The sequence below is a fragment of the Lacerta agilis genome, chromosome 13, assembly GCF_009819535.1.
Source record: "Lacerta agilis isolate rLacAgi1 chromosome 13, rLacAgi1.pri, whole genome shotgun sequence".
Taxonomy (NCBI): Eukaryota; Metazoa; Chordata; class Lepidosauria; order Squamata; family Lacertidae; genus Lacerta; species Lacerta agilis.
The window spans coordinates 9,567,765-9,595,280 of NC_046324.1; the positions used below are offsets into that span (position 1 = coordinate 9,567,765).

Here is a 27,516-nt window from a genome sequence, read left to right on the forward strand (position 1 = left end):
ATTTAAGGACTAATTTAACACCGACTTGCCTGTTATACTGGCACATTCAAGAATAAGAGCACTTCGGCTACACAACCACAATGTAAACTGAAGCTTTTCTAATTTTACAAAAACTACTTATGCCTGCAATTCTGATTTATGTTTTGCACTGCTCATTGCAACCACAAAATGAAAACAAATGTGTGCTTTCCAACCTCATCAGACAGGGTCAATTTTTAGCCATTTAGAAGCATTGGATAGTAGCACTTGTTTTATTTTAATGATGGTGCACTTTGGCTTGTATTTTAATACAACAGTCTTTACCTATGGAATAGGTCTGGTCATGCAGCAGAAAGTAGGGAACAGGTGTGCTTGGGAACTTGGAAGTTTATGCACTGTATCAGGAATATAATCCTCATCTCACTCTGCCAGCTGTTCCTCCGGATCACACACCTTGCTACCAACTTATTTGCTAGCTATTTAAACCATCAAGGAAACTCGCACATTGACACATTACAACTCCATAGAAGCCTGCAGACTAACATGCCCTATATGTTAAAATATTATAATCAACTAATTAAGTCACCTGATAATAGATCTCTCCTTTCCTTTGCAATGGGTGTTGTGCAGACTCCCTTGAAGTCAAGTGAGTTCCCCAGCATGCTGTTCATTTGTCGGAAAATCTTTGCATTGCTGCACGTGGTCAAAGCTGGAACATCACAGTTGTCCCAGCAATCTTTTACGGTCCTTCCAATACCGTCCTTCTGGAAACAAAAGTGACCATATTAGCACCATAGAAGGGAGAGTGACCTTAGGTCAGGGAGCCTGAATGCAGTCCTCCAAGCCCATTCATTTGGTCATTGAGTGCTTGTTCACATTTGGACTACTCTGGTGTAATCTGAATGGAGGGGAAAGAGTAGTGTATGAGGAGCAACTTTGGTCTTTCCTGTTCATAGTACAGTAGTAGATGCTCCCTTTTGTGTGTTGCCCCTGCCTTTTGGTGTGTTGATTCTATGTCAATTAAGTACTGACAGTGCAGTTTCTTTTTTTTTTAATCCCTACCCAGGAACTGCGCAAAAGCACATAGGCAACAGTAAATTATCAGCATACATTTTTGTAGTTTTCCAGTTTTGTACAAATTCAAGGGAATGTGCCAGAATGTGCAATATCCGAGGCAGAATTTTTGAATTTGGTTTACTTGTGCAGTTTTCAGGTTTGGTACAAGTGTTTTGGGATCCAAGGGAGGGAAATGTTGCTCCATTAAGGAATGCACAGGAAATAGGTACCAGAATGGCTGGAAAAGGAATGAGAGCATTGAGGAAGTAGTAGGTGTGGAAATAGGGAGTACCAGAATGTGACAATGGATCCATCCACCCCAAAACACTGAAACAATCTGCAAGTCTAAATGGACAGGGTTGGAGCCCAATTTATCAGATTATCCCTGCACTGAGTTATCCCTGAATTTACAGAGGAAAGGCATTGAGACTGTTGTTTGAGAGTAACACCATGGGGACTATGCAAATTAAATGGAAACACAAACAACTGCAAACACACAATAAACCGCAGCAGACAAGCTCCAAGACTCTCTGTCCTGTACCAGTCACCAGCTTCACACAACATCCTCAAGTGCTTTTGTCTGACAAAGGTTATCCTTGAACTGCCACCCTGTCTCTCGCTTGCCTGGATACAGAGGTGTGAACAGAGAAAGGCACCTTTTGACTTTTGTATGGCTGGAATACAGCGTATTGTACAAAGGCAGGAGTCATAAACTTTGGTTTGCTCACTTTTGCCTCCACCTCTGCCTGCCACTAGGCTTCTCCCACCCCCCTCAAAAGGTATGCAATGCTTGGGCTGAGATAGATTACCCACCTTGGAACGGCAGAATGAAAGTGATGCTACAAGCAACCACTTTAACTGAACGCTTTCAGAATGTGCTTAAGGAGTCAGCTGCCACAGCTTTGGAATCAAACTATTTGCGCCACACAATGGTAATAAACCGAATACTTAGCATACTCTCAAGTTAACATTTCCAAGTTTGTGTGAGTGGGTGATTCAGAGCTAGGGTCATTTTCGCATCCTGTCAATGTAGTCTTTTCATACCAATAATCAAATTGTTCCAGCGTCCTCTACTCCACCAATCACGCCTGCTCAAGGCTTCATCCTCCACACACCAACACAGGCACACAAATGTATGTTTTCAGATATTGCCAAGAACAGACCTAGAGTCATGAGGATTGGAGCTAGACTGCTTAAAGTGCAGCATATTAGTAAAGCAGTGGCCACAGATCTAAACTCGCACCCCATAACTCTTGCAACGGTTTCTTAACTTCTGAGACTGTGCTAGAGTCTCCAAAGCTTTCTGCACCATGAGGACTAGAACGCTTAATGAAATCAGGACTCGGCAATGTTGAATTCCAGCTTATACTAGAAACACACTGCTGCAAGCTACTGTGTGGTAATCAGCAAGCAGCACAACCACCAGCAAGGAAAAAACCTGAAAACAGCACAGTCCTTAAATATCTGTATTATCACAGAACACACCACAGACAGCCCCTCTAGAGTCAACAGCTAATGAAAACAACTGACTGAGTTTCAGGCAATTGAAGTGAGGATAACACCATCTATTCTAGCAAGTATTATTCCTGATTCCACCACCCGTTCCTTAAGTTTAGGGCCAACAATGAAATACAAAATCAGTTAAGCTATCCAGCCTTTAAAAAAACAACAACTAGTACAGTGGTACATTCTTATTAAGTTTCATATGCAGTACACAAGCTATTTATTTATGCACTATCAATTCAAGTATCCTCTCCAGTTACAATTTCCAACAACCCTAAAACTACAGTGCCCAGAATCCTTTGAGCCGCTTTGCGTGGCCTCAAACGTGCTTTTTAAGTCCCTTTTCTTTGCGGGGAAGTTCGAGCTATCTCAGAATTTCTAGTCTTAGCGTCCACTAACTCACCTCCAAGGAACTCATTCTTTTTTCACACCATGGCACAAACAAACGAGCGTTGGGTAGAAAAGTAGTTCGAAGGAAAGCAAGCCCTCCCCCAACAACACACCGGATAAAATGACAAACTGAAAAGCCAAGCAGATTTCTGTTAGTGGGTCAGAACTAGGGCTTTTTTCCCCCCGGCACCTCTCAGGTGAGCCCCATTATAAGAGAACAAGGGAAGCGTTCACATGTCGAGTCCTGGCACCGCTTTTTCTATAATACCACTGGCCAGAACCCATACAAGCAATGCCAACATTATTATTTTGCTATGTTAAAAACTTTTGCAACGAAATAAGCAGAAAATGGGGAGGAAAGACGTGCAATTTATTGCACGTGCTAAGACTTCCTACTCGAGTCCCACCGAGTTCAATGGCCCGTATTCCCAGTAATTTGTACACAGGTGGTAGCTTGCGCCTAACGACGCCTACTCAGAAGTAAGTCCTGCTGAATTAAATGGGGCTTACTCCTAGGTAACGGGTTAGGATTGTAGCCTAATGGGGGGGGGGACGACGGGGGGGACGACAGAAAAGCGGGTGGGGCAAGAGAAGCCGAGCGCCAGCTAGACAAAAACGAAACCAACGGGGGAAACGCGGACTGGGACGGATGCGCACGTTATAAAAAAAGGAGGCGCCTCCACGCCCAAGTTCCTTGGAGTTGGAGCAATTTCACTTCTTAGCAAGCAAAGCCCATGAGTACACAAAGCGAAGTAGGGAAGCGGAGACAAGAGGGAGTGTTTGCCGCTCCTATGCGTTCCCCTCTGTACTGCCCTTTCATGTGCTTACGATAATAGTCAATATTCACGCTAAAGGTCGTTTGAACGCCGTCGCGCCCCGGTAAGGGTCCCCAGGGGGAGTCCTTAATCTGGGCGACTCCCAAACCGAAACGAAACATCTGCACGCGGGTGGGGCGGAGAGCCAGAAGGCAAGCGCGGTTCGAGCACGTGAGAAAGCTACTGCTGGGGTAGCCAGACCCGCCCCGGCCCCCTTCCTAGGCAGGCAAGGCGAGGAGGCCGCGTCCTCGCGCGCTGCAAAGCCCTTGGGGGCCACCGCCCTCCGCAGCTCTCTGCCCACCCGCTGTTGTCGCTGAGGGGTTTTTGCAGCCCACGCTTTGAGCCTCTCGCTGCGCCACCGTTGCTTCGCCCTCCTTTCCCCCTCCTGTCTAGGTCCAGCCTCGGACTCACCGGGACTGTAAAAGCCATCGCAAGGCAACCCTCTCGGAAACCCCGCACAAGCGCTGCACGCGGGAAACTTATACCTGCGCGTCCACACGTGGCTCCCGCTCCCCTCCTCCTCCACGGGCGGGGGGAAAGGCGCTAATTAGGGGGCTGTTAAAAAAAGGGGGAAAGCGCAGCCCCGCGTGCGCGCGCTTCCCTAGGGGATTTGGCGAAGCGTCTCCGGGTCTGCCCACCCTCGCGTGCAGGAGTTTGCAAACGCTCCCTGCTCGCCAGAAGGGAGTAGCTTTCACAGGAGGCCGGCTAATTAACCAGCCGTTTGCCTCAGTGCATTGTGTATACTTGGCGCGCTCGAATGGCCACGCAAAAGCTTAAATTAGATTTATTTTTAACTGCGCAACGCCATTCATAGAAATGCACCAAGGCTATCAAGCTAACCTGTTTATCTGGGGGGGGGGGGACCACATGCGTATGTGCCTTATTCCGCTGCTGCCGGCCTCCCTACCCGGTGCAAGGCGGTTTACACGACAAATTTGCAACAGCTGAGGATCCACACCTCGCTGATTTTGGAGCAAGACGCGCTGGATTCAGTAGGCCTTACTTCTGAGTAGAGGCTGCGCTGCCAAAACCTTAAAACGCCTTGCCAAGAGCCCTCCCAAGCAAGCAGACGCCAAACATATAAACAGCTATGTGGTTTTTTTAAAAGACACCGGAAGGCTTTTAGTGTGGTGGTGTTTTTACTAATTTTTTGTTGTGAGCTGCCCAGAGTGGCTGGGGCAACCCAGTCAGATTGGTAGCATATAAATAATAAAATTATTATTATGAGGAAGTCCTCCCAATAGCCAGCTAGATCCCTCTTGGAAAAACACGGGACCAGTGCTTTTTTCTGGGGGGGACACAGGAGTACGCATATCCCTAAACATTTTGTGAATCTAATGGGAAAAGAAACTAAACTTCTTAATTTTTTAGTTTCTTCTCTAGCATGGTGAATCGTCATCAGTTCCGTTGAATAGCATGGTGAATCGTCAGTTCCGTTGCTACCCCCCCCCCATGTCCATTTACTGTATTTAGTTTTCCCAGTTTGAAGTATAAAATTGTGATTTTCTTGAGTCAAAATGAGAGTAACCCAAACATTATTATTATTATTTTTAGAAAAAAAGCACTGCACGGACATGAGTAACAGTACACTTCCCCTTTATCCCCCCCCCCCCAAAGCAACCAGTAATCAGAGGCAAACCATCTCCTGCTGTAGAGGTAAACATTGGCTTCCTCCTCCTCCAGCAATTTATCTAACACCCTTCTGAAGCCATCCAAGTTGGAGGCTATTACATGTGGAAGCATTGTGTTGTGTGTTGAAGAAGTGCTCCCTCCGTCTCCTTTGTGCAGTGTGAACACCAAACCTCACAATCCACACACATCTCTGTTCATGGGAGCCAATTCTTGGGAGCTGATAAAGAAAATATTTGAGGGGACCAAGCCCCCACAAAGTTGATGGGCATTGCCCATCAAATTGTGTGTGTGTGTGCTGTATCATGTCATCAATTATGCATGGTGGGGTTTACTTGCACTCCCCCCCCTCAATATTTTATTCAAGATGGCACCCCTGCCTCTGTTGGTGGGCGATAAAAGGTGGGCCTCATCCAGTTTATTCTTCAAGGGCATTGTGATTTCGGCTGCAGAGTCTGGCAAACCTCCTCGGGATCTCTCATCTGATATTTCTTTTTCCATCTCCATTTTTATGGCATAAAATTGAAAGTGTATTTTTTTAGGTGTTCTTAGCATCTATCAGCTGTGCCACCTTGAATAAATTTGTAGGAGTGGCCAGATAAGCCCCGCCCTGCACAATCGATCACATGATGCGGTGCACACACACACACACCCCCCATTTGAACGACAATGCCCATTAATTTTTAGGGAGGGAGGCCCCCTCAAAAATTTTATTGGGCGGGGGCAAAGGGACCTCGGCCCCTAGGAGCTGGCTCCTATGGCATCAATGGTTAAAAAACACTTATAAACCAGTTAACCATCAAGGGGTGTAATGGAAAGTTGGCACGGTTAATTCCATCATTTGCTAGACTTTGGGGGAGTTTATTATTTTGCAGTTTTAATACAACTGCATACAGTAGTAAATCAGCTTGCAGCCTAAAAGCCGGGTGTCTCTGGAAGTCCTCTCCCCAAAATCAAAGCAACTCCAACTAATACAACACTGGCAGTAGCAACCTAGAGTCTTGGGCAGAGGTCTTGCACTTTACCTGCTACCTGCCCCCCCCCTTTTAACTTGGTGAGAACTAAGCCTAAAAACATCTACATGAAAAGCCTGTGCTATACCACTAAGATGCTGTCCTGGGCACAGAGAGTGCTCTCTCTCTCTCTCTCTCTCTCTCTCACACACACACACACTCACACACACACACAAATTTTGTATAAGGTAAATCACCACCCAAGCTTATTAGAGAGAAAACTAGTGATTCAGCATAAATGGGCAAACGTCTAAGCTGGCATCATTGCTCGGCCTGTTCTGCTGAGCTGCACTAGCTCCAAGCAGGGCCCATGGGATAGCTGTACCTAACCGTTCATTGCTGCTGGCCTTCCCCCAGGTCAGAGAGTACTAACAAAATGTTTTAAGAGCCTCAAAGGACCAGCCTTCCTTGCCTGCAGTGTTCTGGTTTCTCTCTCCTCCTGCAGCCACTATCGTGCCCTCCAGGGGATCATCATAGCAAGTGTCTGCTAGGGCTGGAATGGTTAGTTCGGCTTTCCTCATTGGACATGCTGGTTGCAGCTGATGGGAATTTCACCTGGTGGGCACCAGTTTGAGGAAGGCTAGGCTAGTTGAATAGTCAGTTTGGTGAGTTTTTTAAAAAATCTTTTGAAAGACTAAGCTCGTGCCCCATATAACCAAGAAGCATATTTTATATTTTTAATACTAGTGCAGACTAAAGCTGCAGATGGCAAGATCTGCAGATCTTGGGAGCATTCTCCCTTCTCTCACAACAGAAGCAATGTCTCTTCTAAGAAGATAATGCCAGCTACAAGACTATGCACAGTATCATTATAATTTCTGTATGCTGTACTGCAGACAAGGAAGTCCTGGGTGGTATGCTCAGAGTAGGCTACAACTGAATGCAATGGCAAGAGGCATTTCTGCCTTATGGAGGGCACTGCCGTTGTTACAAGAGAAGAAGGGTTTAATGACTTCTTTGCTCGTGGCCTTCCTTTTGCTGGCACTTATGTATCTGCCCTCTTGACTAAGTCTCAAAGGACTGGGAGTGGGAGAAAGTGTAGAGCAACGTAATTTTGTCATCATCCAATTCACGCCGCTGCAAATCCGTTGGGATCCCAGATTGAAAGGCAGCAATGCAGGTTATGATGGCACTGATTCTGCATTTAACCAACAAGCACACTTGGAACTTCTTGTTGGAAAGGGTTTGTCCCCCCCCCCAATGTTGCAGAGTACAGACCACCTTCCAGTATTTGGCCAAGGAATGCTGTCAGGGATTCTGCCAATCATACCCCTCCTGCAACATGGCGGCCAACACAACCTCCAACTCCCCTTGCTCCAACTTCTTAAGCATGTGAAAGAAAATGGCCTATGTTTGGAAACACACCAGTTCAAGAAATGAACTGACACATGAAAGAGCTTGTTTCAGTCCGGGCAAACCTGCAGTTTATAGGAGTCCATGGAATATATTATGATAAATATGGGAAACGGAAGCTCACAGTGATAGCTGAGAACAGTGGTCCCCAAAGGGAGTGGCAGGAGAAGAAGACAGTAACCATGGCGTGAAGATTCAAAGCCAATCAGTATTATATTTTGGGAATGATTCATGTTCTTATGTAGCTGCATTGTTTTATACCTTCTGGATGTCCCATGATCATATTATAAAGTAGTTGTGCTCTATGTTATAAATCGAGTACTGCTGGTTGTTTATTTTTGTTTTCCAATATATTTTCTATAAATAAAAAATTGGTGTTTTGCAAGCAAGTTTTTATTCTGAAAGTGTGGCCCAGAGAAAAGTTTGATAACTACTGGCTTAGAAAGAGGGAATGATCAAATTTCATGTATTCATGAGTTTTGTTCCCCCTCCTCTCTTCTCCTCAGTTCTTGTTGTAGAAATAAGTGTTTTATATCTGATTGATGCTGAGGAGAACTGGAGGAGACATAGTCATTTTCAGAATATAATTTTGTAAACTATAATGTTGATGGTTCCTTAAAAAAAAAAAATTGCCTGCTCCTCATGAACTGGCAAAACGAAAAATATTCCAGTTTCCTTATAAATGGAGCTAACAAAAATGTCAAAAAATAAATTTAGTTTGTCATTATTGCCTGAATAAATTATACTTTTAATATATTGGACACGATAATTCTATGGTAAAGTTATACACAATGCACTTTTTGTTCCTAAAGTAACCAAGTGACCTTTGATACGTAAAAGTGTTTTGTTTTGTTTTTTTTAAAAAAAATCCCCCAAAAGTGTTATTTCCCCCCCAGATTAAAATAAAAATAAAAAATCCTACATGCCTTCAAAATACTGTATCCAGAAATGTTACATCTCTGTGCTGAATAAATAAGGTCAACTGGAGGAACCCCAACTGAGTTGCAGCACAAGTTCAAGAATAGCTGTCAACTTTCCCTTTTTTTGCGGGAAATTCTCGCCCTTCTGATCTAACACTGGATGAGCCATGGGGGAGGTTGTAGTGGGGAAAGAGCAACAAAAGGAGGTGTCTTAGGTCTCACTTTTGCCACCATACAGACGAGCCAGGAAACAGAATTTGCAATTCCAGGAAGAATTTTTATTGAACCATCTCTGCCCATAATAATAAATAGAACCATAGAACAGAAAAACGGGGAGGAGACTCACCGCACAGCAAGGATGGCAGAGTCACAGGGCATCTTCAGCATCCCAACAACCCCTGTTTCAGCCTTTTGTAACCTGGTGCCCTCCAGAGGTTTTGGGAGTTGTGCTCCAAAAACTCTAGTGTGCACCAGGTTGCAAAAGGCTCCCCTAATTGGTTGCTGAGCTAGTGTCTCTTATCCACATCAGAGGCTGCACCTTATTTTCTACTGTGGATTGTTTCCCATTGCCTTATCTCAGCTTTGACCTGTGTTTTACATAGGGACAGGGAGACACAACAAGCTGGGTGGAGGGAGACAGATGACTGAGCCCAGGAAGGAAGGAAGGACAGCTGGATGACTAAAGTGGGTGTGACGAGAGAAGGAAGCATTCTGGTCACTGTGTCAAGGAGTGGATAATGTCCTTTACTAGCATGGTGCTAATCAACATCTTCTCGCTGTTGATAGTGAGCTGTGCCGCGCTGCCCGCCTTCTTCTCCAGCATGATGAGGATGAGACTTCCACTGCTAACCGTCTTGGCGGCAAACCTGTTCAGAGGAAAACAACCCAACAAGAAGGTGACTGCACGTCACAAGGTTTAGTATGGTGCAGTAGTTAGAGCAGTGTTTCTCAAACTTGGGTCTCTAGCTGTTTTTGGACTACAATTCCCATCACCCCTGGCCACTGGTGCTGGCAGCTAGGCATGATGGGAGCTGTAGTCCAAAAATAGCTACAAGTTTGGGAAACCCTGAGTTAGTGCAATTTCCCCAGCCTAGTGCCATGTAGATGCTTTGGATTGCAACTCTCATCAGCCCCAGTCAACATGGGATGGGAGTAGTAGTTCAAAACAACTGCAGGGCACCTGGTTGGGGAATGCAAGTTCGATTCCCCAGTGTGAGTCCTGGAAGACCTGCTCCCTGCCTTGCAGGCCTTTCTCCACCTGACTTGGGAAGGAGGTGCTCCGATTGATTCCAGCTACCAAAACAAACAAACAAACAAACAAAACCTGAAACTGCTGAAGGGGTCACAGACCATCTCGGCTGTCTCTTAGTGCAGATGCAGGTTGTTGAGCCTGAGCTTCCATAGCTGCCACCCGCCCTGAACCACCATTGGCAGGATCGGCAGCAATGGCAGCAACTATATTTTATGCTTATGATAATATTTTATTCTTTTGTTAACTGTGCTGTTTTAAATGTGCATTTTATATTTAACTTGCTTTAGCAATGTTTTCATCCCCCCCACTTAACTCTGCTGTGTTAAATGTGTATTCTGTAGCTGACTTCCTTTGTAATGTATCATTTTGAAATCTTTTAAGTTAATATTTTTGTTTCCTGTTAATTATGTTGATTTGAATGTATGCTTTATATTTGGTTTTATTCAGTAATGTTTTATTCTACATTTTTTATTTGAGGCTTTAATGTGTTGTAAACTGCTTTGGGGAGATGCGGGTGGCACTGTGGTGTAAACCACTGAGCCTTGGGCTTGCCGATCGGAAGGTTGGCGATTCGAATCCCTGCGATGGGGTGAGCTCCTGTTGCTCGGTCCCAGCTCCTGCCAACCTACCAGTTCGAAAGCAAGCCAAAAAGTGCAAGTAGATAAATAGGTACCACTGTGGCAGTAAGGTAAACGCCGTTTCCGTGCACTGCTCTGGTTTCACCAGAAGTGGCCTAGTCATGCTGGCCACATGACCCGGAAAAACTGTCTGCGGACAAACATTGGCTCCCTCGGCCAGTAAAGCGAGATGAGTGCCGCAACCCCAGAGTTGTCTGCGACTGGACTTAACTGTCAGGGGTCCTTTACCTTTAAACTGCTTTGAGATTTTTTTCTTAAAAATATAAAGCCATATAGAAATGAAATTATTATTAATAATAATCCCACCCTCACATCCCCAGCATGTTTGCATTTTTATTGGGCTGTTTATACCTAAAGAACATTTGCCCAAAAGAAGACGTCATAAGATCTGCTGGGCCTTTCTGTAGTTTGGCCTTTGGTTTCCACCAAGAAGAAGCCCCAAAAAGAATAGCACATAAAAGCGGTTTGAAACCTGAGCAATGAGTCTAGATTTTTATGTCTCTGCAGAAAATGCAAGGACAATAGAGATTACAGTCCCTAGAGAGGTACAAAATGCTAAGAGACCACAGTATAGAGGAGTGGTATTGCTAGGAAACGAAAATCCATCCACATCCTCTCTCAAGGGCAACCAGCTGCCCTAGATATTCTTACACTAAAGGCTGCTAGATCCAGAATTCGGGGGGGGGGGAGAATGCTGATGTTGCAAAATATCAGACCAGTGAGGCTCTGAAATGTTACAATTAGGGGAGATTTGCTCAACACTAGGTAGACAGCAATTTAATTGCCACAGCTGTGATGTGTGGCATAGTTAAAGAGTCCTGGCTTTGTGTAGCTTCAACATTTCCTTTGTTCCATCAAAGTCTGGAACTACAGCTGCAAATTTGTGGGCATCAAGGGCAAGTATTTGAGAACAGAACCAGTAATAGAAGTTGTCAGACATCCAGATGGGGATTGGAAGTTACCCAAGAAAGCAAATATGGGGTTAGGACAGGGATGGAAAACTGGAGGCCCACTATGTGTTGTTGGACTACAATTCCCATCAGCCTGAACCATCATGGCCAATGGTGAGGGATGATGGGAGTTGTAGTCCAGCAACCTCTGGCAGGCCACAACCCTCACTATTTAGAAGAAGCAGAGACAACATTGATCTTTGCATATGGCAGCCATCTCCTCACCGGTACTCCTTGTCTGAGCCACAAGGCACACGGCTAACGTTGGCTGCAGATGTCACCTGTTGCACAATCACGTGGTCACTCTGGCATTTGTCAGGTAGAGTCAACTTCTCAGTGATTTCACTCATCCCTGTTAGCTTCCCTGGAGGACAGAAGGTATAGAAGGAAAAAAAGAACAGTAGACATCTGGGTGGAAACAAATTCATCAAGTGTAAGACTTGGGAGGAAAGGGTCAAGGTTTCCCTGGCTATCTAGGATACAAACCAATCTAGAATGGGAGATCTATGCTATGCGTAGCTTCCTATCAGCTCCCACTTCAGGAATTCCCATGACCTAAAAACATTTGATACTGTCAACTGAAGGATTTGAATTTTGCCACCCCATGTCTGCTTCTATCCTTGAGATCTTCAGGTCAAATGCCTCCAACTATTCAAATTTTTTTTCCTGGGCAACTCCACCCTATAGGATACCCTGCCCATGCCTCTAAGGACAATGGCATCAGCCCACAGTGACTAATGCAATCTCAACAGCTAATGCAAATATCTGAAGGGTACACATTTTCCTGTTGCAGCCTGCCCATGTTGTTAGGTCTGGAGGGGAGGCCCTTCTTGTAATTCCACCACCAAGAGAGAGGCATTATATGGAGATATGGAATAGGGTGCCTGGCGTGCTCTGGTCCATGGGGTCACGAAGAGTCGGACACGACTGAACGACTGAACAACAACAACAACAACATGGAATAGGGTAGGGGAAGCCAACATGACCTCCTCCAGATGTTGTTGGACTACAACTCCCATCAGCCCTGACCATTGGCTGTGCTGGCTGAGGCTGATGGGAGTTGGGAATCCAAGAACACCTGGGGGGCACCACATGGTCAACCTTTGAGATAAGGGTCTTCTCTATGTTAGTGCTCTGCCAATGGGCTGCCCTCTGCCTAGAGTAGGGGTGGGGAACTGGATCTGACCAGGGGGCCAGATTTTCATCTCCCCTCAGTAGTGTAGGAAGCCGCTCGGGCACCCGGAGCGGCAAACATGACGTGCACCCAGGGGCGGGGAGTCACTACGTAGCGCGCTGCACATGCGCTGTACATAGCAGGTTGCCGGCGTCACCACTCCAACGCTGTACGGATGGTGCTGGGATACTCTGCTGACACTTTTGGTGTTTTGGTGCTTGGTGAAAACTCATCTGTTCCCTTAGGGCAGTGTTGGCCAAACTTGACCCTCCAGCTGTTTTTGGACTACAACTCCCATCATCCCTAGCTAACAGGATCAGTGGTCAGGGGTGATGGGAATTGTAGTCTAAAAACACCTGGAGACCCAAGTTTGGAAAACTTTGCCCAGGGGGTAATGGATTTTTTTTTTCTGCTGCAAGTGAGAAAACCCAAGACGCGGAACCCTATGTTCTATTTGTATCTGGCTTTTGGGAACTGCCCTGAGACCTGCGGGTATAGGGTGGTACGCAAATTTAATTAACAACAATAACAATAATTTAGAAGCTGCGTTAAATTGGCTTTATCATAATGCTGCGTTACCATTTTATTGTATCACAATCCACACCGGGATCATATGGTGAAGGGAAGCCTAGAAACTTCTTATAAATAAATAGATAAATCTCAGCTCCAAAGGTTACCATCTGATAGTGGATACAACCAGTGGGGTGACCTTATATACTGTTTCCCCGTTTGCTGCTGCTGTGGGGAGGTGGGGCCCCCAAATGCTGCTGTGTCTCCTTCTTCCCATCTCCCTGAGTATACTAGCATATTATTATATAACTAAAGCAAAATTAGTTTTCAAGCTTTAGCTTTTTTGGTGGGGTGTGTGGAGCTACTTTGGAAGCATATTTAAACAGAAAAGCAGCATATAAAATATTTGCAGTGAATAAATGTTTACATACAGTTGCCATTTGGGATGCATGCAGAGTATCTCTTAAAATAATAATGTGAAGGGGCAGCAGTGTTAGAGGCCTTCATAGCAGCACAATTTGTTGTGTTGTACCTTCCCAGTGTATGTAGCTATCTGCACTTGCTTAATAAGGATGGCCCTGATCCTGAATATTTTGCCTAAACCTGTTCATATTCAACCCCTTACTTTTTATTGGATTAGGGTTATTGTTGTCTACACTACAGATGGTTCACAGTCCACAGTTAGAACCAGATCTGCATTCAACACCCTAAATCTAGGATTTGAATGCAGGCCTCCAAGGCAGAGCCAAGTGGAAAGACTTCCTGGACTGAATCACTTCAGACTGCAAATGTGGGAGGAGGATGTTGCACGATCAAAAGTTCCCATAGGGGAAAAAAAGAGAGAATGTGAAGAAGTAAGCTAGGCTAAACAGTTCTCCCTGCCATGCTAGTTTTCTACAGGCAGGGCGGGGTTTTTTTTTGGTGTTTTTTTTTTTGTTTGTTTTAAATATGCCTGAACATTCAAACATGTAATGCAACACCTGCAGCCCTATGTGATACTTGGGGAAAGATTTGCAAGTTGATTCTGATGAATATCAAACTGACCTTTGGTTTTGCAATACAACTGGGTGGTTACACTCCACTGTGAATAGCAATTCCTATTTATTTTATTTTTTTGCCAACACATCTTATAGGCTTGCGGGACAGACTTAACAGCTTCTGAGTGCTGCAGAGAGAGCTGCAAAGGGCACATGCTTACAAGATCCAGAGTTCAGGGCAATTCTAGTTTGACACACCCTACCCTGTTCTACCCAGGATCTAAATGAGTCCCCATTGTAGCTTAGCTGAACAAGAGGTACTGATGGGGGCTATCTGAAGAGAAGACACGAGATTGATGTGTGTTGTAATATCTATATAAGCCAAGAGTTTCCAAATGGAAGTGTATTATGTGTCCAAGGGTGGGTATAGGTGTATTCTTGTGTGTGTTTTTTTAATCTTCAGGAAGGGACCCTCATAAAGCAAAAGCATTTTAGCATCCCCCCCACCCTACAGGATTATATTTCTAGCGTTCTTACGAACAGCCATTCCAAGCAAGTAGGCTTTGGGTTAATTGTCCCAGGAAGCCCCCTGCTTGCAGAAAGTGGTGTGCAGCTTGGAGTGTTATTAGAGGCAGGTGTGCCTGGATGCTGGGTCGTTAACATGCCAAAAAGGCTGCCTTGCTGGACCATGCAGTGAGTTTCGTCAGCCGACGGGATGCCAGGTGCTCTGCCAAGGTAAAAGGAGGAGGGAAGACGGAGGGGAAGGTACAGAAAGGGCTCAGGAGCAGGTCCACCCCTCTGCTGGTCTCTTTCGCGGCTGGGGAGCAGCATGCAAAAGTACATGCAACTCTATGGCACAGACAGAAAACCTAGTGGCCCACCAGGAGGAAAGAAGCTTGTGGGCATTGGTGTCCTTACCAAAGCTTCAATGCCAAAACCTTTCACTGAGAGCCTAGCAAACTGAGTTCTGAGGATGCTCCCTAGGTTGCAGTAACAGCTTGCCTGTGTATTCTGTCAGCTGATGCCCAAGAGCCAATCCCTGTCTGCCAGGGCCTATATATCCTTAAGCCTCTGCACTTGCTCCTAAAACAGAACAACATTCCTCTGATGCAAGGACAACAGTGTGGGAGTGCCTGTGCTTTTGGATCTTGGCCCCTGTCCAGTTTTGATGATGCATCTTCCTCTAGCCCAAGGCCAAGAATCTATAGCTCTTAAGTCCAAGTCTATTCAGCTCTAGCCACCATGGAGACTCCAGCTTTAGCCCTCTTTATCCTTGTCTGCTGCACTGGAATTCACCTTACTTCTGCCCAACTTGGATCGAGAGCCAGATCCTTTGGGTCCTCCCAATAAAGTTATTAAAGACCAAAGAACACCCCTTGCTTTTGGGTCAATACTTGGAAACTTAGCCCTGGGGCCAATACGTCATCCATCTTCTGTTAGAGTCTATCTCGTAAACTCCTGTGTAGCTCAGTAAGCAAAGCTTAAAAATAGCCACCACCCTCGTGTCTGGCACACCTTCATAGGTTACAATGAACCATAAGAACTTAAAAAACAAAAACAAAAAAACTAATCAGTATTAATTAATAACTGTTAACTTTACTGTCCTATTGCTGTGCATAGTGGCGCTGTGGTCTAAACTACAGAGCTTAGGGCTTCCCGATCAGAAGGTCAGCGGTTCAAATCCCCGCGACGGGGTGAGCTCCCGTTGCTCGGTCCCAGCTCCTGTCAACCTAGCAGTTCAAAAGCACATCAAAGTGCAAGTAGATCAACCCCAGAGTTGTCCACGACTGGACCTAACAGTCAGGGGTCCCTTTACCTAACTTTACTGTCCTATTGCTGTGCATAGTGTCAATGTACAGCTGACACTCAACATCTGGGCAGTAGCTTCCTTAAAATTTGATATGGTGTAGAAATTATAATCATCCTTGCAAAGTTGAAAATAAAGTTTTTGAAATAAATAAAATTATTATTATTATTATTATTATTATTATTATTATTATTATTATTATTATTATCCCATCTGGCTGGGTTTCCCCTGCCACTCTGGGCGGCTCCCAACATAATATTAAAAACATGATTCAATATCAAACATTAAAAACATCCCTAAACAGGGTTGCCTTCAGATGTCTTCTAAAAGTCAGATAGTTGTTTATTTCTTTGACATCTGATGGGAGGGCGTTCCGCAGGGCGGGCGCCACTACCGAAAAAGAATTGCTAGCCTCCTAAATCAGCCTTCATCAACCTGGCTGACTACAACTCCCATCAACGCCAGGGTGCCGATGGGAGTTGTAGTCCAACAACCTCTAGAAGGCACCAGGTTGGCAAAGTCTTTCCTAAATGTTTCCCCATGCGTATTGACATCTGTAATAGGCTGGGGTGGGGAGAACCAACTGCACTAGCAAGCTAGAAAGGTTACATCTTCCTGACCTCTATTACCCCGCTTGCGACCTATTAACGGGGTTTGGTAGGTGGGGGCATGGAGAAAAGGGCCGAGGGATCGGGAAAGTAGCAGGAGAAATAGGGTGTGTCTACAGTGCAAGTTGCACCACCAGGCTAAGGTTAGGAGAAGGATGTGTGTGTCTGCGGTGAAAGCAGTGCTAATTAAAGGCTCTGCAGCTAGTGGGTTGGGAAGTGTCCCCAGGGTAGAAGCAGTGCTATTACTACGGCTAGAAAAGGAGAGAAACTACCCAGTGGAAGCAGCGCTAGCACTAAGGCTAGAAGGAGCAGACAGCGGCTGCAGCATCCACAGGAAGTAGCTACCTGTGCTGGCACTTACCCACACCCATCTTTAACAGTTGCTCTAAAGAAAAAGAAGAAGCAAGAATGCACAAGGCAGCGGAGGAGAACAAAACACATGATTAGCGTCAGCTGCCAACACGGCCCCCAACCAAAAGTGGTCCCCCCCACTCCCTCGTAGCCACAGCCAGCCCAGGAAGGTGATGGCAGCTCTTGAATGGGGGCGGGGCCAAGAACGCCCTCCCCGTGTGGATCACTCTCCCATCTCTCTCTCGCTGGCCAGTTACACCCGGAGCAAACATTCATTGGAAATCACAGGAATGAGGAAACTCTCTCGCACCCACAAAAAGAGAAGCATGGTCTGCATGCAAAATGCAGCACAATTCTATATATGTTTACTTGGAAGTAAGGCCCACGATGCCCAGTGGGGCTTACTCCCAGGAACATGTGAATAAGATCGCACCCTTGATGTAGCAATAAAACAGCCATGACGATTTTGAGTCTGGTAGCCTTTTTGTAAGGGGAATGTGCCCCAGAGGTGCCTATACTAGGGAGAGGCCGTGGGGGGGGGCAGAGGGGAGGGGAGAGAAGCCCAAATGGCCGAGGGCGATTCTCCCCGTCTAGTAGGATCTCGCTTCTCTTCCGGGGCATAGTGGGCCAACAGAGAAGAGGGCTGTGCAATCCTGACTTCATTACCAAGCTCTGGGTTTGGAGCTTGCTGTTGAGAATCTGCCCTGCTTCCTTTTACAGCTGGTTTGGGCGGCGGCAACGGTGGGGGGGGGGGCGGAATAACACTTACCTTGCTCCTTTTTGAATTCATTCTCGCTCATGAAGACAGGAGCCATGAGCTCCCCCACTGGGGGCTGGATGGACACATAGAACTGGCGTGTGTGTGTGCTGGAAACAGAAAGAGACCAGGCAAGATGAGCTAACACAAAGGGAGAAGCTTGGCTTTGCCAAGAACTCACCAAGAGCAACAGGACAGTTCCTTAAGACCACTATAATCTATCCTGCAGCTATTACACCCTCGGCTAGTTATCTTACCTTTCCTACCCATAAGGATGGCTCAGAGAAGGCTAGTCCTTTAGGGCAAATGGGGCACTGGCCCACTAACCTCAACCCCGCCCCCCACCTGCCTGCCTTTTTACTTGCAACCAGTCCAACAGGTGGGCACTGCCTGTCAGCTCCTTCCTTAGTCTCTATGTTGCCCTTATAGACCATGGCAGGGAAGAGGAGGGAGGGCAAAACTTAGAATTAACTGGCTCTGTCTGTCATTGGATTATATCTAGTATTAGACCTATTCAGAGGAAACACATTTGAAGTAATGGATACATCTAAACTCAGCCCATTAATTCAAATGGGTCTACTCTGAGTTGGACTTTGTTGGATGCAACCCACTCCAGTCTCAGCAGCCACCAGTTTCCACTGATATGGCCATGTTCCCCATCTTCCTGTCCTCGAATTGTCTTCCTCTGTCTTCCTGAGATCGTTTTAAAATCTTACTTTCAAACACTTGTGTTTTGTTCCCCTGTTTATCTTTTTTTAACTTCAAATTGCTCTTTTATTGCTCTGCATAGCAATCTCTAACTTAAACCAAAATGTTGTGTCTGTGGTCTCACACATGTATCCATTTTTGGTGGCAGCTCCTTAAATGTGGAACCGATTGCCTCTGTGTATTTGCATGAGTCAGTCTCCCTCCCAGTCTATAAGAAGAAGATAACAGATATGTTATCTGTTTTTGCAGGCTCCTTCTAATCATATATATATATATATATATATATATATTCAAGAAAGTAAAACCAAAGCATATCACAGTGTCAGTTTGCATTTCTTGGTACAGAAAGTATTGATCTGATGTGTAGAGATCTTTCCTATTCGAAGTAATTCAAGAGGGTTCTGGAAGCTTCTCTGTAAGAAACTGGTGCAAGCTGGAAGTTTCTAGCTGAAATGTAAGTTTCTATTCTACCTAGAGACAAGCTGCAGGTTCATGATGTTTGGGTTATTCCTTCAGAGAAGCTGAGTACAGCTGGCTTAAACTGGTTCTGTTATCTCTTTCTGTCAAGGTAATGCTGAATATAAAAGTAGGGCCAGAAGGAGCCTGGGTTTCACTTTCAATCTCTCTTTCCTTCTGGTGTGGTGTTCTGTATATAGTATGCTTAGTGCTAAGGTTTCAGTCTTATTATAAGTTATTGCAAGTTTAAGTTAAGACTACTGCAACTGGATTTCTTATGGACGGTGCCAATCCTGAATGTAATGGATTTGTGACCATTATGCTCATTTGCCTTCAGTAGCAGCAAAGCTTTGCTGGATGAAATATTAATTGCCTCTGGTCTATTTTTGGGGAATCCTGCAACGTGTTTTAAGTTTTTACTCTGCTAACTATACGTTGGAATCTGCTCCACATCAATATGAGTAGAATTCATGGCATGCAGACCATTGACTAAGGTGACCTGCAGGGAGCTCTCTCATACACCCCCACCTGCTGCAAGCAAGCAAGCAAGCAAATAATTAAATAAATAGTATAAGTATAAATATTATTATTATTTAGTAGTAGCAGCATTCAGCTTGTAGCACAGAAAGGATCAACCTATCAGTGAGGTAGCAAGGACAAGGTAGACATGAAGCTAGCAGAGAGAATGGCAAAATATTGCTGTATATGGAGTTATTATACTCTAGAGAGCAGAGCAAAGCTCCTGCTATTCTGTTATAATGGAGATGCTTTGGTCTGCTCATTGCTGAGAACACAGCCATTGCTTTGCACAAAATGAAGGAGAAGAGGTACTCACCAGAGCTGGAAGCTGGCTGCCTGGGTCGAGTCACAAAAGTCTATGCCCATAGTAACACTGACTGTTTCACCAGGTGCCAAAGACTCTGCAAGCCCAGGAGAAAAGGACCCGAGTGAGATGTTAGGGTGACGGTTGCCCCCAGCTCGCACCTTGCACCAGGAGGCTCCAAAGTACCTCTGAGTGGGTTCAACAACCCCTCCAGTTTCATTAAGCAATACATGTTGGACCTGCGATAAAAGTCTGGGCACTCCATTCCAAACCCCATTTCCACCCAAATGTCAGTCAATGCTTTCTATGGCTACTGAACACACTGAGTCATCTCTAGGCTGATATTTGAGGATCAGCCCCAACACCACTTTATGGATTTTCCCCCTAGTGGGTTTTGGGGGAATGGGATTGCACTTCTGAAAACTCCTGGTTTCCTGCACGTCTGCAGATATTTCCCTCTGGTGCGATGGCACTCGCACCTGAACTTTAGAAACAGTGCCAATGTTGCTGTTCCAAATGGCCCAGAGGCTAGCATAAAAGGAAAATGGCCCAACTCCTATGCTGTTGCGATTCTTTCCCCTAAGCCAAACAGCAGTGGTTCTAACCACAAGAGACACACTCAGACTAGTGCATGGTGTAGTGGTTAGAGTGTTGAACTAGGGCCTGGGGGACCGGAGTTTAAACCCCCATTCAGCCACAAAGCATAGTGAGTGACTTTGGGCCTGCCAGTTTCTCTCTCTCTCTCTCTCTCTCTCTCTCTCTCTCTCTCTCAATCCCACCTCACAGGGTTGTTGTGAGGATAAAAATGAGAGAGAGAACCACGAGAAACACATAAGCTACCTCAAGATCCTTGGAGAATAGGTAGGATATAAATGGAATAAAATATATAAATAAGTATCAGCTAGGCTTTCCAGGGGGTAGGTAACATTCTCACACCCAACGGACTACCCCAGAAGGAGCCAGCGAAAAGCAAGCCTGCCTCCTGAATCCCAAGCACATGCATGTACCCATGCTCACATAGATCCTACCAATCTCCTTGAACTCCTGGACACGCATGCCTGAGAGCAGCTTGGGCTCATTCACATGGATGTTCTTCACCTCAGCAGCGGTGTTATTGGAGATCTGGATCTGCACAGCCACCATACGGGAATCAGGGGTGAAAGGCTGTCGGCTGAAGTAATACTCGACAGACAGCCCCTCTCCCGTCATGCGATGTAGCAGCTCATATGTCTTCACTGCACCAAACACAGGACTGATCATCTGCAAAGCAGGAGAGGAAGGAAGGAAGAAATGGGGAGATTCAGGCAGGCTGGCAATGCAATGAGGAGATGGAAGGAGGAAGCCCAAGAAGGAACCAGATGCTCCTTCCTAAATTCCCTTAGGAAAAAACAGGTATTTTACAAGAATGGGTTAATGATTTGCACTCCCTCTCCTTATCTGAAGTGGCACTGTATCAACAAAAGCACAATTAACAGAAATACAAGAAGCATTTGGTCAGCCTTTCTTGAAATTTATGCATCACAGTTGGCCATGTAGTATATATTGGTATTTCTAGCTTATGTGGTCAAAACATCATATTCCCCTTTCCTACATTCTGTTTTTATTTTTTATTTTTTTGTTTGAATGCTACTTTATTCTTTGTATAAATGTATAATAAAATGTATAAAGTTAGAAATCAAAAGCTGGGAACATCCAGTGCAGTCCTCACTGGAAGGCAGCATGGCATCTGCCAAAGCACAGCACAGTCATGGCCAATCACGTGTCTTGCACAGGAACACAAGGAGCTGCCATATACTGAGCCATATCATTGGCCTATCTAGTTCAGCATTTATCTACACTAACTGGCAGTGGCTCACCAGGGTTTCCCAGCCTGGAGACTTTCCTAGCCCAGTTGGGAGATGCCAAATATTGAACCCAGGGCCTTCTGTTTACAAAATGTGCACTCTTATCAGTGAGCTATAAAGTTCCCATATAGTTTATACTAGCCATTTCAGATCTTGGACAGCACACCTGGGAGGCTTATTTTCCTGACAAAGACAGCTAAAGAAACGTACCACAGGGCCTCTAGCTTTCCCCAGCCACATAATTATCAGGTCCTGCACCCTAAAATCTCTTTTAAGGTCCTATCAACAAAAAGAACCCTTGTGGAATAGGGCAGTATCCAACTAACTCATCCCATCAGTGCAAGGATTTCCACTTGCGCAACAGGGCTGTCCCTCACTTTCCTCCCCCTATGTTCACCCTACACACACCCCAAATCTGCTCCAAAGGGTTGGGAGGATCCCTGGAAGATATTTAGAGGGTTGTTGGGAGCGGGGAAGGAGAGGGAGAGCTGCCAGAACATTCATGTAGCATTATGTTAGTGCTATGTTCAAACTCGCACTGAACTGTGATGCTTACTGGATGCCCTAGGGCCTAGGCCAGGCTTCCTCAACCTTGGCCCTCCAGATGTTTTGAGGCAACAATTCCCATCATCCCTGACCACTGGTCCTGCTAGCTAGGGATCATGGGAGCCAAAAAACATCTGGAGGGCCGAGGTTGAAGAAGCCTGGCCTAGGCCAATCATATTCTCTAGGCCAAATCTACCTCACAGGGTTGTTGTCAAACAGATGGAAGAAAGAATCATGCATTCTGCGAGCTTCATGGAGGAAAGAGAAGATCTTAAAAGGTAGACAGATACCGGTAAATAGAGATAGATATATAAATGAACTTAGATCACTTACAGCAGCCGCTAGAGAAGTGTCAGTCAGGTTGAGCCCCTCAAGGTCAGTCGCTAGGCTGGTGGAAACTGCAGGGCTGGAGGCAACTGGCTGTGGGGGAGGGGGTGTGACTGTGGGGTAGAGAAGCAGGAAACAAAGGTATTAATAAACTTCTAGATCTGGACCTTTCACAATTTGGGTTGGGAAAAGAGATTGGAATACAACAAGATCTGCTCTGTGGGGGAAAAATAAAAGTGCTTAGAGTCATGCACGCACACACACACACACACACACAAACACACACACACACAGTATACAAAAACCGTCTCTCCAGCACCATGGACAGATCACCTGCTCTATGGCAACCTGTAAGCAGTCATTCCAAAACTTTGGCCAGGGCACAGAACATTAATTTAAGCATGGGTCCCTATGAGGCTCCAGTATGCTGCTGTCTTAACAGTTGCCTCTCTCTACCAGGAGTCATTGAACGATCCAGTTGCAGACAGACCTGCTAAGCATAATTTGACCTCATAAGAAGTTGTCACCTGCTGCATCTCTGCAAGGACAGGCTTCCTCCCAGTGACGAAGGACACAGAGTGAATTCACAGCAGGTGACCTTCTTTGAAAGCAATTATTCAGACACATCTCAGGAAAACACAGGAACTTGTTGCCTTAGAGCAAGTTGGATCATTGGTCCATCTAGCTCAGCTCCCTCTCCAAGGATTTCCAAGAAGAATGTTTCCAGCCCTAACCTACCTGGGGATGCTGAGGATTAAATCTGGGATCTTCTGTCACCAGAGAACTACATCCCTTTCCCAAATTAGACGAGGCATGCATGCATTTAATTTGTCTGCTTTTGTTCTTCTAAAAATAGTTATCATGACACTTTCCCTCACTCCCACCCCAAATCAGGATCAGAGCTGCAGGTGTGTCCAGCCTGTCGCCCACACTGTGCCCTTGATGCAAACCTCTCCACTTCCCAGCTGCTATTTAACGCAGGATATTTTGGTGTCAATAGCTAATCCGGCTTCAGCTTATTTGGTCTACAGGCCATGGACACCAAACACAGTATAAGCTTTATCAAGAGAGCCTCAGCAGTGAGAAAGACAAAATATACCTGCACACAAGTTGTACCTTTTAAAAGCAAAATATAACAAAACCCACGAATAAGCAGAAATAGTTTTCTAAAAATAAGTTTTTCACTAAAGCAAGATCCTTGGCTGCATTTTCTGTAATCTTAGGATTCGAATCCACCATTAAAATGGAAATGATTTCCCCAAGTGCGGAAGGGGTCAACTGCATCTTCTGCCCTGAGCAATGTCAGGGGAAGGGGAAATATTTTTTGCTGGGACCATGGTATGATGGGAATAGGTTAAGCCCAGTGTTTCTCAAACTTGGTACCTACTTGTTTTTGGACTACAACACCCATCATCCCTACCTAGCAGGACCAGTGGTCAGGGATGATGGGAGTTGTAGTCCAAAGACAGCTGGGGACCCAAGTTTGAGAAATACTGGGTTAAGCTCCTGAACATGCCCTGTGATTCTGACCATGAATGTTCATTTATTTTATTGCATACATACCACTTACAGGGGCAAAATGGCTTCTAAGAGGTTTACAACCGTGAAATGAATGATTATAATACTATTTTAAATACAGTATTTTAAATACTCAGTAACAAAAATCATGCTAATTGTTGAAACCAGTGGCACTCCATCCACACTATATGTTGAAAGCAGTATCATTACGCTTTTAACAATCATGTCTTCCTCCAAAAAATCCTGAGAACTGTAATTTCTTAAGGGGGCTAAGAGTTTTTAGGAGACCCCTGTGCCCCTCACAGAGCTATAATTCCCAATGTTTCCTGGCAAGGGGGAAACTGTTAAGGGGGCAACACTTACAGTCATCCAGGTCAAGCAAGGAAATCTCCTTTACCCCTTTCTTGGGGGCTTTTGTAGCAGGTTTGCTGCTGGGAGGCTGAAAGACACGACAGAGGAAAAATTAGGAAAGCGTTAACTTTGTGTTTTCCGCATTGGCACAGCCAGTCCTAAACCCAGTCAATTCTGCCAGGCACGGCAATCTTCATACTCATCTGTGTCACTCGCCACTTGAAGGCAACATATGATATACTACTAATAGCCAACTCTGATTCTTTGAGTGCCAGTCCTTATACAGCCAAAACAGCACCATCCAGGCACAAGAGGGAGGCATGAACAGGCTTGGAGGAACAAATCATTCTTAGAAAGGGGCAAGCCCATAAAATTGCCCAACATTGACTGACCAAGCTTAGTGGCTGCACCAGAAGACACCGGAGCTGGCAGATTTCAAGGCCCCACGCCATTCTTCTGCCCACTCACCGTCCTTTTCTTTTTCACTTCCTTCTCCAAGTGGGGTTCCTCTGCTTCGGAGCCAGAATCAGACTCCGACGAGCTGCCCTCGGATGGGCTGTCCTCCTCAGATGAGGATTCTAAGCCCCTTTTCACGACCAGCCCCTTTTTCTTGCTCCGCTCTTCCTCCTCATCCTCCTCACTGGTGTTATTAGAAAGAAAGAAAAAGCAAGCCAATTGAGGCTTAGTCTGCATGCACTCCATATATTTAAAGCGCTTGAATCCTGGGATCTGCAGTTTACCCCTCACAGCGCCCTTAACCAACTAAGTCACATACATGCTTTAAGTGTATGGCATGTGTGCAGCCTTAGGCAGTTTCTTTGGGGCCTCCTGCTTCTTGGGGTGCGGCTGGGGGTTGGGGATTCTGCTGACCTGCATACTGCAATGTCATTGGTCCAAATTCTCCAGCAATTCACTCAGCAGCTAGTGCATGCTTGTACGGATCTCTTCCCAGTTAGTTCCTCGGTTGCTAATGCTCAACATGAACAAAGGTTTGTGTGTTTTTTAACCATACCAACCCAGAGGAGAGCACTGGTACCACCCACCTGCAGTCTGGAGTGGTACACTCCACTTTACCAACTCACTCTCCGATGTCCTTATTCTACTGGGTGCACAGATCAGTCTGCATGTCTGTACTCGTGTACACACACACACACATATACAGTATATGTGCAGGCATGCAGTGTCTGCTCAAGACATTCTGCCGCCTGAGGCCTAAGAGAAGATGGCACTAGACGACGAGGGACAACCCACCTGTCAATCTTCTGACACCACGATGACATCAGGTGGCTAAAGGATGCGTGGTCCCACCCACCTGTCCAAACTGACCTGTGTCAAAGCAGAGCTCTGCAGAGCTGCACTCTCTGCTCATCGGCTGATAAGGGGAGGGTTCAATCCTGCTGGCTGTAAGGATCTGCCTCACCAGTGTGCCTTCTGTAGGGAATGTTCTGCCAAAGTGCCACGCAGCAGGATTGAACCCCAGCCCTCCTGCCCATCATCTGACATCACCCAATGTCATCAGCTGATGAACAAGCAGGTATGGTTTGGAGGAAATGGCCTTGCAGGCCAATTTGAACCCCTGGTGAGCCAAGATTGATCAGTAGACCAGAGGTTCCTCACCCCTGTGCTAACAGAATGACTTTCTTGGATATGGCTCTGTCTGTCTGGAACTTTTATTTTATTTTATTTTTTATTCATTTTATTTTATTTTGACACAGCATGCCCTTAGAAATGGCTGTTCAAAACTGCCTCTTTTCATCTGCATCTAATGCCATATAATTAGTTGAGTTTATATGCTGCCTTTCCACAGTAAGCTGCACCCAAAGTGGCTAAGTACATCCACTTCTTATAAAAAATACCAAAAAAACTGCTTTGTGTATGTCGAGGGTGGAGAGTCATTCCTTTCGTACCTTCCAGCACTCTCTAAGGATATTTTCCTTAGAGCCTCCTTTCTCTTCTTCTTCTTCTTTTCGTCCTCCTCCTCTTCCAACTGGTCCCCACTCTCCTCCTCCTCCTCCTCCTCCTCATCTTCCTCTTCCTCTTCTTCACTGCCAGAACCAGACCCACTCTCACTGCCGCTTTCACTTTCAGACCCACTCACCGTCTCAGGCTCTGGCAAAATAAGGAAGAGAGGGAGGAGCCCCACAATTACAAACACACATGCAACAGGTTGTGCAGGAAAAGGGGGGCATTTATTGTATAAATGCAATAAATAAATACATCACAGCAACTGTAAAACACAGGAAAAGAGGTGCAAAAAGATGAAGGCGCCGATCAAAAGATCTGGCTAAAAAATAACTGCAAAAAGCTGGAGCCTAAAAACTATGCAGGTAGGATGCCAGGCTGACCTTTGGAGTTTTTTCAGCCTGAGGGCCACATTCACTTGTGAGTAATGTCCCAGGGGTGGGTGTGGCCAAAGTAGCTGCGGCCAGACACACACCCCATTCTCTATCCTCCATCAAGGCAAGGAGGTGATATTAGCACAGGTCAAAGACTCATTCTGACCAGGTAAGATGACTAGAGGAGGGTGGAGGGTGTGACTTGGGAGGGCATGGTGTGAGTGGAGCCCTAAGACAGAGTGGGCTGGATGGCTGCAATTGGCTCCCAGGCATGAGGTCCCCCCCAGTCTTGTTTTAGGAGATAGAATTCCACAAACATGGGGCACCACCACAGAAAAGACCCTGCCTCCCTGTTGCACGGAAGTCATTCATATCCTTGTAGACACTGCAGCTGGGTGCACTTTGTGTTAGAACACCCACAGCAGTAACTGGTGCCCATTGAGACTGGTGGGGTAGCTGGAAGGCAGGGTGCAGGACCAATGACAGGCACAGCCAATCAATTCTAATTTTGCTCCCGTCGTCCTCCAAGATGAAGCAAGGGGAAGATGACAGGCAGGGCTGCCCCCTGGACTAGCTGTAAATAGGTAGGTGGGGGCTAGCTGAGGGCAGACTGAGGTTGGTGGGGCATTGCCCCACTTGCCCTAATGGACCATCTACCACTGCATCTGAAGAAGTGTGCATGCACACGGAAGCTCATACCAAGAACAAACTTAGTTGGTCTCTAAGGTGCTACTGGAAGGATTTTTTTATTTTTTATTTTGTTTTGACTATGGCAGACCAACACGGCTACTTACCTGTAACTGCACTACTATGGGCCATCCTTGTGTCCCATAGGCAATCCAGCTAATTCTCAAAATAACTACTGGCAACTGGCCTACATCTTCAGTGGCCCAGGTACCCAACTCCTTTCCTTGGTTTACCTTGG

The 27,516-nt window shown here is 45.8% G+C and overlaps 2 protein-coding genes across 8 annotated transcripts in view; both read right to left on the reverse strand.

Moving 5' to 3' along the window:
- Positions 1-4,227, reverse strand: part of CPEB1 (cytoplasmic polyadenylation element binding protein 1) — a 51,085-nt gene extending 46,858 nt beyond the window's left edge. For 3 of the 5 annotated variants that reach the window (XM_033167251.1, XM_033167249.1, XM_033167247.1), the window contains exons 1-2: positions 4,155-4,227; positions 566-743 (exon numbers count right to left, since the gene is read on the reverse strand). In XM_033167251.1, the coding sequence (XP_033023142.1) occupies positions 566-743; positions 4,155-4,172 (196 nt within the window). In that variant the 5' untranslated portion in view covers positions 4,173-4,227. The remainder of the gene's footprint in view (positions 1-565; positions 744-4,154) is intronic. The other 2 variants (XM_033167248.1, XM_033167250.1) reach the window with 2 other exon arrangements.
- A 4,716-nt stretch (positions 4,228-8,943) lies between these two features.
- The window catches only part of AP3B2 (adaptor related protein complex 3 subunit beta 2), a 58,917-nt gene continuing 40,344 nt past the window's right edge, over positions 8,944-27,516 (reverse strand). For 2 of the 3 annotated variants that reach the window (XM_033166831.1, XM_033166830.1), the window contains 10 exons: positions 26,163-26,364; positions 24,724-24,895; positions 24,268-24,343; positions 22,393-22,499; positions 20,698-20,929; positions 19,682-19,766; positions 17,695-17,792; positions 16,936-16,959; positions 11,724-11,862; positions 8,944-9,524 (listed from right to left, as the gene is read on the reverse strand). In XM_033166831.1, coding sequence (XP_033022722.1) covers positions 9,374-9,524; positions 11,724-11,862; positions 16,936-16,959; positions 17,695-17,792; positions 19,682-19,766; positions 20,698-20,929; positions 22,393-22,499; positions 24,268-24,343; positions 24,724-24,895; positions 26,163-26,364 — 1,286 coding nt within the window. In that variant the 3' untranslated portion in view covers positions 8,944-9,373. The remainder of the gene's footprint in view (positions 9,525-11,723; positions 11,863-16,935; positions 16,960-17,694; positions 17,793-19,681; positions 19,767-20,697; positions 20,930-22,392; positions 22,500-24,267; positions 24,344-24,723; positions 24,896-26,162; positions 26,365-27,516) is intronic. The other variant, XM_033166832.1, reaches the window with a different exon arrangement.